This window comes from Melanostigma gelatinosum (assembly GCF_949748355.1).
Source record: "Melanostigma gelatinosum genome assembly, chromosome: 2".
Lineage (NCBI taxonomy): Eukaryota > Metazoa > Chordata > Actinopteri > Perciformes > Zoarcidae > Melanostigma > Melanostigma gelatinosum.
Window position 1 is genome coordinate 13,168,754 of NC_136635.1, and position 10,510 is coordinate 13,179,263.

General features: G+C 42.6%; 1 protein-coding gene across 2 annotated transcripts in view; it reads right to left on the reverse strand.

Moving 5' to 3' along the window:
• Positions 1–9,888, reverse strand: part of furina (furin (paired basic amino acid cleaving enzyme) a) — a 75,509-nt gene extending 65,621 nt beyond the window's left edge. Inside the window, exons 1-2 of one of the 2 annotated variants that reach the window (XM_079283387.1) lie at positions 9,739–9,888; positions 3,502–3,833 (exon numbers count right to left, since the gene is read on the reverse strand). In XM_079283387.1, the coding sequence (XP_079139513.1) occupies positions 3,502–3,711 (210 nt within the window). In that variant the 5' untranslated portion in view covers positions 3,712–3,833; positions 9,739–9,888. Of the gene's footprint in view, positions 1–3,501; positions 3,834–9,201; positions 9,285–9,738 lie in introns of those variants that run through there. The other variant, XM_079283388.1, reaches the window with a different exon arrangement.
• Between the last annotated feature and the right edge of the window lie 622 nt (positions 9,889–10,510).

The following is a 10,510-nucleotide window of genomic DNA, read 5'->3' on the forward strand; positions in this document are numbered from 1 at the left end:
TGCTACCACCAGCAGACAAATACGGAGAAACCACACGAAACTGTTGAACACAACTAGTTTACTGGGTCCCTGAATAGAAGGAAAGCATCTCGAGGGCAGCAATGAGTTAACTGAAATGAATTCATTAATTTGTATGAATTGTGGCAAGCTGAAACAATTAGTCAATTGACAAAAATATTAGACTCCAACGATTGTGACAATCGAATTCACGTTTCAAGTAAAAATTATGAGGCGTTACTGCTTTTCATTATCTTTAGATCATCGTAAAGTTTAGCATCTTTAAGATTTTGATTGTTGTTGACTCTGATGGGCATTTATGACATTATAAAAACAAAACAATTAATCTAAAATGAAAATAATCATTAAGCTGCAGCCCAAAGCATAATTCAAGCAGATAAAGACAGCAGTAAAAAGCATTTACATTATATTAAATCTGTATTGTATCACCAATGAGCAAAATAACGAGAGAGTCTGCACCATCATGACAACATGCTGCACGTGCCATGATGGTGGATTAAACAAAGTGACATGTTTAGGGTACAGAGGGTATGGACGCCATAGTGTGAGTGGGGTGAGCGAAGGCGGATAAAAACAACCATCTTCAGAGCGGTAAAATCTGCCCATCTGTAGTCTCTGATCCTCCCCTCAAGCACTGCCGCCGAATGCCAACACCTGCACACACCAGCAGAGCCAGACAGAGATCAGACTCCCCGTGCCTGGCCACACAGCAACTCCCCCCCCCCCCCCCCCCCCCCTCACAGCTGTAGGTAAAACAACCTTAACAGGTTTGTTTGTTCCCAGCTCTAGAGGCGTCATTTTAACCAGTGACGTGCTGGAATGCAGTGACGAGCATCGTTTATTTTTGTCCTCACTCGTGGTTACACCTCACCTTTCAAAGTTAATGAGCAGAAAGAATGCATCAATAACATGCCGAGGGCCGAACAGATGCGACTGTTTCATGTCATTTATTTTGAGGTCTATCATGGCCATGTCATGTTGCCAGTTCTTATACGGCACGTGTCCAACAGAAAGCCTCCTGAAGCCTGCGTCTAAACAGGTCAACTTAATTACGGCTGCAACCAGCAATTGATTTCGTTATCCGTGAATCTGTCGAGTATTTTCTCAAACAATCAATGATTGGTTGGTCTACGATGGTAGAAGATGCTCATCACGGTGACGTCTTCAAGTCGTCATAATTGAGGATTAAAGAAACCCTCAAAATATTCACATTTGAGAATACATTCAGAATAATAACTAATTGATAAATTCATTTTGAAACTGAATCTCACCACCACAGAGACCTTCTCAAGTAGAGGAATAACTTGCCCGTGCACAAAGTGGTTCTTTCCTCTCGCAACGAAAAGAGATCCGTCCGAATTTCTGTTTGATTCTTCAAAAGGACTTTTTCATTTGGCGCCAGCAGCGTAACACACGCACATTAGAACATATGTCATTTGTGAACATATTGTATTAATTTACAAAAAGGGACAGTGCACAGCGAGTAACATTTTAGCTTCCACCTCAATATAAAGAGTTAGCTAATGAGCTCATTTTCACCTGTAGTCCCTGGGGAAGTTATTACAAAGTATAATAACAGCTAATGTTATCAATAAAGTGCTTCATCAAGCACTACAGTACAACTAAATACAGCACAATGAGACAGATAAATACATTACAAAATTAGCAGATATATGTATTAAAAAACGAGGGTACGTAACAGCAGTGCCAGACTCATGATTTTCTTGCAAGTTTGGTTTGCTTTAAGCCATCTTTTAAGCATGTGTTTAAAGTGAATTAGTGCTCTCCAATAGGAAGACTATTCAGTAGTGGTTGGGTTGACAAAGAAGACTTTGTTTGCCCAAACTTGGTATGTCTGTATATTGTACTTCAGTCCTCTCTGGTTGACGCTGTTGTCCTGCCGCATTTCAGAGAGTTCAAGGTTAGCCAGCTAACGTTATGAAGCCTGCGCCGTGAGACAGGCCCCTGCTCTGCAATTTCTCCATCTGTATCGAGGCTAGCTCGTCAAACTAGCGCTGGTCAGAAACATTAGCCCATTTGCCTTCCCTCAAAGTATCATTAAATGGTTTTAAAGCAACTTGCTGAGACTGGCCAAACCACACACCGCTTCTCGTTCGTATCCAGGACATAGTTCTGCAAGAACACGGGTGTAATTGCTGTGTGTGGAGTCCTCACTGTCCACGGGCAATACATAGTTTAAGGATTAAAGTGTCTAGGATTACTCATTAGTCTGCATGCTGTGATTCAGAGCGCAAAGAACATTCCTGGTCATGACCAGTAAGAACATATGATGCAAAGCAGAACACGGAAAAGTGCTGAGACTATGGAATTAAACCGGGAAGTGCTTCAAAGAAGAAGACTTCACTGAAACACAGGAAATGAAGTTTTTAGCCAAATCCAACTCTTCAGTCAGGAGATAAAATCATTCAGGCCTGGTGTTTGGGAATTTCAACCGTTTTAATCCAGTCGGTGTCAATGTGACTACGATTATTTGAAATAAGTCTGAACTGTATGATTTTTAAACTGGGAAATAAAGTGCTGTGCCTTGAGTGAGAGTGAAAGCACTAGATTTGAGTGTACGCCCACGGCTCAAGTGACGTTTACCTCAAAGGATCACCTCAAACTCTCTCTGCTGTGTTTAAATGTAACAAGTCTATACTACAAAAAGCTGAATCTTTTCAAAATCAGTATCCGTGTGATCCACATCAATACATAACACACAAACAAAACATAAATCTGTGTAGCCTTTGTAGCCTTTGTAGGGTTCAGTCGTCTTTGAATGCATTCCCAGCTGGAGACGTAGTTGTGGCCGTGTGGCTTTAGACTATTGTCATAACCGGTTCAGTAACAAGCAAACAACCAGGATGGCAAAACATCTATTGTTGTGACATAAGCGGTTGATCAGTGCATTGGTACAAAGACGCCCTTCTTGCCACACCACTTTCGCAAAAACAATGTTCAAACTCAATGAGCTGTAAAAGATCTTTTTTATTACAACGACGAAGTGACAAGCTGTTTAGTGGTCACATCTACAGTCACACAATAGGTTGAATATTGGGCTTCACTGCAGCGGACTACACAGAGAAATAAGATCAGGAATTATAAATACTTTTTAAAGATTTGAGTGTTTTGTCTTTGGATAGAACAAGAGAAGCCATGCTCCTACTGTATCATGCGCTCTGACAGCTGAGACAACAGCAAACTACAATAAAATGAACCTCTTAATAACAGCACATCTGGACATTGATGGGATATAATCACACAAAAATGAAGAAGTCAGATATTAGGCACAATAGCAGCAAACTCACCTTTTATGCCACCTTTCAGGAGGCCGATGAGTCTTATGTTTGCTTCGTCAAAATGTAGTTTTACTTCCCACATAAGGCTCTTTATCACCCCTGTTCTTAAGTGCTTTCTCATATCTAAACATTACACCGATGCAAATGCAGGATAGGAAAAAAAAAGATAAATCATATTACTTACATGTCCGTGATTGATGAACCCATGTTTACTGGCAATTTGCTGAGCTTCCTCCTGACCTCCAGGTATGTGGACAGCCCATGTGTTGGTGTAGACCTTCTGACCCAGTGCTGGTTCCAGCCCAGAAACCAGCAAGACCAGCAGAGGCCCGAGTAGCAACTCCAGCAGCCGGAGCCTGCGGCCTACAGAGGGACACGGAGGGCCAGAAGCCATGGGTTCTCCTAATGCAGCACAGTCTCTGAGCACGGCGTCTGTCCGACGGGCCGGGGCTGCCGACGGTGCATACAGGTGCACGGAGGAGAGTGAAAGAAGGGGAGGGGGCAGTCACTGCTCACCTGACCGGAAACAAAGGAAGAGACGACGGTCATTTCTTGCGATTGTAAAATTGAAACCCAAGAGAAGACTGTAAACCCTGGACAGGTCAAGATCCAAGAGGGAAACGATTCACAAGAGACCGAACAAAAAACACTTGGTCCAAATGGAAGGTTTTGTTCTGCTCACTATATAGTTGCTTCAATATTTGGAGGAAACAAGGAAAAGAAACTGTAACAGGGGGAATAAACTAGGAGTGACTGTTTCCAGATTTTAACATTTACTGAATACTGACATGTCAAAAGAAAAGACAAAACACATTAAATAACATCTGAATCTGTTTTGTTCGTGAGGAATAACACAGACAGCAGTTTGAACCAGACGTACAGCCCGGCTCAGTACAGGCATCTGATAATCCCACAGGAAGCAGTGAGCGGGCGCCACGGCTGGGCCTCGTGTTGTGGTCCCACACACACACACACACACACACACACACACACACACACACAGCAGCAGAATTTGGCGTGTACGCTGCCGTGGCAGGATCCGGTAGATGAAGCTTACGAAAGAAAATTGCTGAGGTGTACTGGGTTTGCCTGCAGAGGTGAGAAGTGTGGCTGGAAAAGCCAGACTACGCCCTGGATGCCGAGGGATCACAGCAGAACCGGTCTCACTCCGAGCTGAAGTGGCCACTCAACAGTGGAGCTTAAATGCCGGAGACAGCCGCTGAATGGCTGCGGCCAACGAGAGAACATAGACACTTAAAAGTGTCAGGGGAAAAATGTTGGACTACAGCGTTAAATACCTTGATTTGAGCGTGGGTATTTCTTTGCAGCTTGCTGAGTCATGCGTAATCGACAAGCTGTAGGAAAACCCAAACGTCTAAAAACACAATCTTATGAATCAGACAAAGCAGTCCATCATACGAGTTTGGCTCCAGAAGCCAGAGCTCATGGTGTAAAGGTTGAGGTACAATTTTGCCTCCTTACTGTTGTTTCAAGCCAGACGGGTCAGCAGTACCTTCAGTCTGTTGAGACCCTTATCCTCAGTAATGACTCTATTGTAAGCCCCGAGTTGACTGAATACAGCGCTCCTGTTCTGCGTCTGCTATTGTTTGCAGTCGCATTTATTCTGCTGATTCCAGTCTACTATGGGACAGGGTTTATACATCAACCGGCCACACGATGAACAAAAAATACTCTTATTTAACTCACTGTGTCATTACACCACTCCGAGAAAACAAACAAGCTCCCCAAATGTCCCCTGAACAGTTTGTTGTGAAGCAAGAATAATGAGTTTAGAGGTAGCTGGGACATTAATCATTAAAAATAATTGCTCATTTTGTCACCGGTTTATATTTTATTGGACTAAATACACTTTAAACCCCAGACGTAAATTCACAAACCTTTTCAAAAGAGCATCTGTTCACCGTTTTATTTCCAGCTGGAAAGGACTTTTGGGTCATAAATTCCTCAATCATCACGTAAATCATGAATAAGGACCTTCATTTCATTTAATGACACATTTACAGGCATTTGTACGACATATACAACTTAAGATATATGTTTAGTTTGTTGGAGAAGGGCTACTCTTCCGTTTGCATTTACAATTAAATACCAACAAAGTTTCCCACAGCTTTGATACATCTTTCACTAATTCAAGTATACTAAAAAGCAACATTTCAGTCATAAAGCATTCATGAAAAGTTATAAATGGTCTTACCGTAAGAATTACTCTTGCTACACTAAAATAATATCTTTCTGGCTTCTTTTTAAAAACAGGTAGTGTAGCTCTAATTTGTATTAATGCCATTTATCATTTATCACACTGTCATTACATTGCAGACAGCCTTCACATGTTTCATATAAAGAAGCCCTGTTTGATTGGTGGCGATTCAAATCAATATTTAAACCCACTGATGCATGTAGAGGAACTGATCAAAATGTTTGCTGGCACAAAGTGAAAAAGACAACTCAAAACTGACATGACTTGATGACCAGTGTAGTAAGTAACAAGTACATGTCTCCATGATGGACTTTACAGGTCCGCCTGGCCGTGAGCCGGTACGACAAGCTGCTAATCTCTGCCAGTCATACATACACACACACAGATCTATATCTAGATATAGATATGTATAGATATATATAAATAAATAAAACAAGCAAAATGTTAAATAAAGCAGAAGAAATCAGGTGCCGTACGTGTCTCTCAAAGTAGAGCTGTTTCTAACGTGCCATCCTTCAGTAAAACCCAAATCCCTCCACCACCTTTTTAATTCTTCCATCCTGTTTCGTTAAGCCTCTTTAAAACACAAACAAATCAGCCGAAATTAAGTCGCAAGGATCCACTCCCAACATTAATTACATGTGTAATTGTTGTACCATCTGTTCAGTTGCTGTAACAAACCGGCAAATTCAAGCCAATAACCGTTTACGTTTCAATCATATTTAAATTAAAATACGTTGGGAAATGATAAAACAAGCAAAATAAAGACAGCGAGAGATAAATCTGGTGGCACAACTCACTCGACGCTGTCCTTGGTCCTTGGATGCAACAGGTGAACAGAGGGTGAAGGTTGGATTTGCAGGCACACGCTGACTTTTAAAGCACCGACGGCTGTGACCTCATCAGGGCGCTCAGCCACTCGGTGTGTTTAACGTCAGCGTGAGAAGCACACGCCGCGGAGCAGCAACTGCAAACCTACTTTACTGTACGCTGGAGCGTCGCGCTGCGAGTGGTCTTCAGTGTTACTACAGTAAATGAGACCAGACGGTGATAACATAACAGAAGAAAATACACAAAATGATAATTAGCCAAGTATCATTAAACCCAAACAGGATGATACCAGCCTCATTACCGAACTCAAGTTTACACCTCATCAGTTTATTATTCACATTTTAATGAGATAAAAATGCATCTCTGCATATGACCCTTCACTCGTTATCACATTGCTTAGAATCATTGCAGATTCAGTCATTGTGACACACATGAAATCAATACGTCAGTGCAGGAACACTCAGATGGCCCACAGAGATCTAATACAAACAAGCTGCGTGTGTGTGTGTGTGTGTGTGTGCGTGTGTGTGTTTGTGTGTGTGTGTGTGTCTGATGAAGTGACAGTAATAATCATGATGGCATTCGGTTAGTTCAACATGCCATAAACACTTAAAATCACATCGCATTTGCAGCTAAATACAGCTTAACCTCAGTTTGTAAATTGTGATGTTCAGATGTTTTCTTAACAGTGTAACTGGATTTATTGCAGCAACACACCGTGTCACACAGGCAGCAGACTACTGGCTATTATTCAGAGAAACTATCCAGGATACTATGTGGAGGTAGTCGTGTTCAATTAGCACTACCCTTAATTACAAAGTATTTTACAGCTAACACTCCACAAAGCCTCTATTTCACAAGACACGGTCTTTAGTGGAGTTAGATGCAGTCATCCAACATTGAGACCATTATTATCACAGAGAGGACACTTTAAATGTTTCCATTGTTTGCTGTTCTGTTTTCCAAATTAGGTTTTACATGTTTTCCTTGTTTATTCTCAAATGAGTGCTTACGGTTTAAGTGTTATCTGAATCTGCATTTAAATGAAAAGCATCTTCAAAGCTTGCATCACAGGTTTATAAGATGACTTTCTCTACATGTATAAGTTAAGAGTCTTAAATGTTTTAAACCTTCCATTCTCGAACAGTCTACGTGTTTACCAGACAGGAGCTTGTTTCACAAAGAGACTCTAGATCTGGATTCTGTCCTTGCTACGAGTATTTTAGATGTTCAACTCGAGTGATGAACACCATGTGGAGATTCATATTCTACGGTTTCCAAAAAGATAGTTATCAGAGATTGAGGCAAACAGGAAGACAGACATTCTTTCCTCTTTGTACTTGTTGGATGGAGCCTCAGGCCGACACACAGCTTTCACTGCAAGCTGAATATAAAGCGAGAGTTGGGATATTTAAACATTTCTACTTCGGCGTTTGAATTAGATTCAATGTGTTGTTAATTAAAATATGAACAAAACCAACGGCGCTGTGAGAGCTGTGGGACCGCTGTTAGAAGTCTGGAGGTGCTCACAGTAAAAACAAAAAGGGGAAAACAGGAAACAAAATGGTGAAAGTGAACACCTCTGAAGAGGAAGAACTGTAGAACTCCATATCCTGACACAATGAGTGTGAAAGCCTTTATTCAGGATGTAAAGAAGCAGAAAACACCTTCGAGTTTCATATAACACCTCATTCGTCCTGCTGCATGAAGGCTTTTAATAACAGTGTATTTTCACCTCTCCGATGGTGTAGGATTTCACCATTTTGCTCTTTATTTAATAAACATGTACACCTGGAAACTAGTTTCAGTGTTTTGAAAGTGTGTCACCATGACCAAACATTACATCATCAAAGGGTATTTGTTCAAAGTATTTCATGTTATTCGCAATCATCTTTGCGAGGCAAGACTTATTTCTTATAATGGGAACTGTCATTGTAAAACCCATTGCGGGTTTAATGGGTTCACTGTCAGCTAGCCTAATTAAAGTGCTTGCAAACAACAAAAAGTAAACTCTGTGGTCTGATCGTCATTTTCATTTTTCCTACATTTGTTTTGACCCGATCTGTCTTGTTCTTCAGACTTCCTGCAGTGACGGCCAGCATTAACACGTTCTCTATTGCACTTCAATTGAGTTTTACCTTTCTAAAGTTCAGTTTTCCTGAGATAAGAAGCAGCACGTGCATTTCTATAGATGCCAAGGCCGTGCTCACAACAGCTGAAACATATTATCGTCACACCATACAAGCAAGCAGCCTGACACTCTCCTCACAACAAGGTGCTTTGAGTATTTCAGATGCCTTGTTTGCATTTGGCACATCTAACTGCATGCAAAGGGAGTACACAACCTGGTTTCGGTGTGCATCCATAATGAGCAACAGCTCCGTGTTGTATCACTGGAGAGGTACAATTACAGTGTTGGGCGTAGGAAGCACAAACAACACAAGGAGGGCAGTGACACTAAAGAGCTGGAGCTCAGTTGCACTTGTGAAACGATGCTTTTCACAGAAAGTCAGTATTCACATCAACCCAGTTCCATCAGATGGAGAGGACAAACAAAACGGTCCGACCCGACAACACCAGCTGGGTTTCTGCACCGATTGCTCCTGGTGTCAAAGTTCAGTCCCGAGGGAATCCAAGTGCTCATATAATAATAATAACAAAAGTATGCTGCTGCATGTGTAAACAACGAGGAGGAGACATTAAACTACAGTTAACAGGAAAACTTATCTCGCTCCGGCCTGTTTGTAACGCAAGACACTTGAATGCCTGTGCGCTAAAGTTAAGAGGTTTAAATACATCCGCCGATAGGAGCGAGTTAGCGGTCGGTTGACTCACCTCACACGTTAAAGTCCGTGACAACAACACGGAGTCCTAATGTGGTGGCTCGAGCTGATCCGATGAAGAAGAAGAAGACGAAGAAGACTCCTCTGCTTGACAAATGTGTCTGAAAGTGTCGTGATTAACGAAAACTTGACACCGCTGGTAGGCTGACCTGCTCCGTCTCGCAGGTGCCTCCCCCTTTCCCTCCCCTGGCGAACATTTCCGAACTCACATTTTACTACTCACTCACTCCGACCGAGCAGTGTGGAGCACCAACGCCACAATCTGTTTCTCTCTCTCGCGCAGGAACAACCATAGAAAGCGTACGCGGCGCAGTAGACGTCACCTCGGCGTGACTGAGTGAGTGTGATATCCCCGATTCTTTCACGTACAAACTGACAGCCACCGGGATCGGTAAGACAACAGGGCGGTCCTGTCCCGTCCGGTGTCAGGGTCCCGGTGGTACCAGAGGCAAACTCGCCGACCACGCAGCCCAAACTAAAAAAATACAAGCTCGTGCCGACGGGGAAACTTACAATCCGCTCAACTTACCAGCTTCCGTTTACATCCTGCTCGACCCGGCTTGTTGTTGTCTCTGACCGCGGTGTTAGGACCGACGACGGCACGGCGAAGCGACTGAAAAATTGATAAGAGAGAATTGCTGGTTATAAATGGTCATGATACCCCTCTGGTGTACCGCTGAGTGGTCCGTCCAAGCCCCAGGAAATACGTCACGGCCGTGGACAAAGTGGAGACGAAGCAACACCTACTTACTGGCCAGCAGCGCTGCGACACCGCCACCTGCTGGTCACAAGCGGCATATCACCCTAATCCTTGTAGGGAGGCTGCCAACTGCCAAATAAGATATATTTATTTATTCCCAGATTGACGGGTTGTTTTCAAAGTAAAATCGCTTGATGGATGACAAATAAGATGCGGGAAAATTCCATATTCATTCACACACGACAAACTAACATATTTCTTAGGGCCAGATCACAACCTAAAATAGCCTTGAGGCATCTATTGACCTCCAGACATCCCTCTCTGCCACTGTGCAGTGCGTATGTACCCTGGCACCTCCAAGTCTTCACCAAGCACAATGTAGACTGTACATGGAAGCTTCATTATGTATTTCCCCAGCCCAAACAATGGCATATACTTCTACGCTGGAATAAAACTGGTCCCAGGTGTATCAGACACTTTATGGTAATTATAATAAAGTTAACTTTATTCAGAAATAAGCACCATATGGGCTGCCCCAGGGGCCAACCATGAACCACGTCATGGTTCAAGTGTGGCCTGGGGACTCATGTCATTTTTTTCT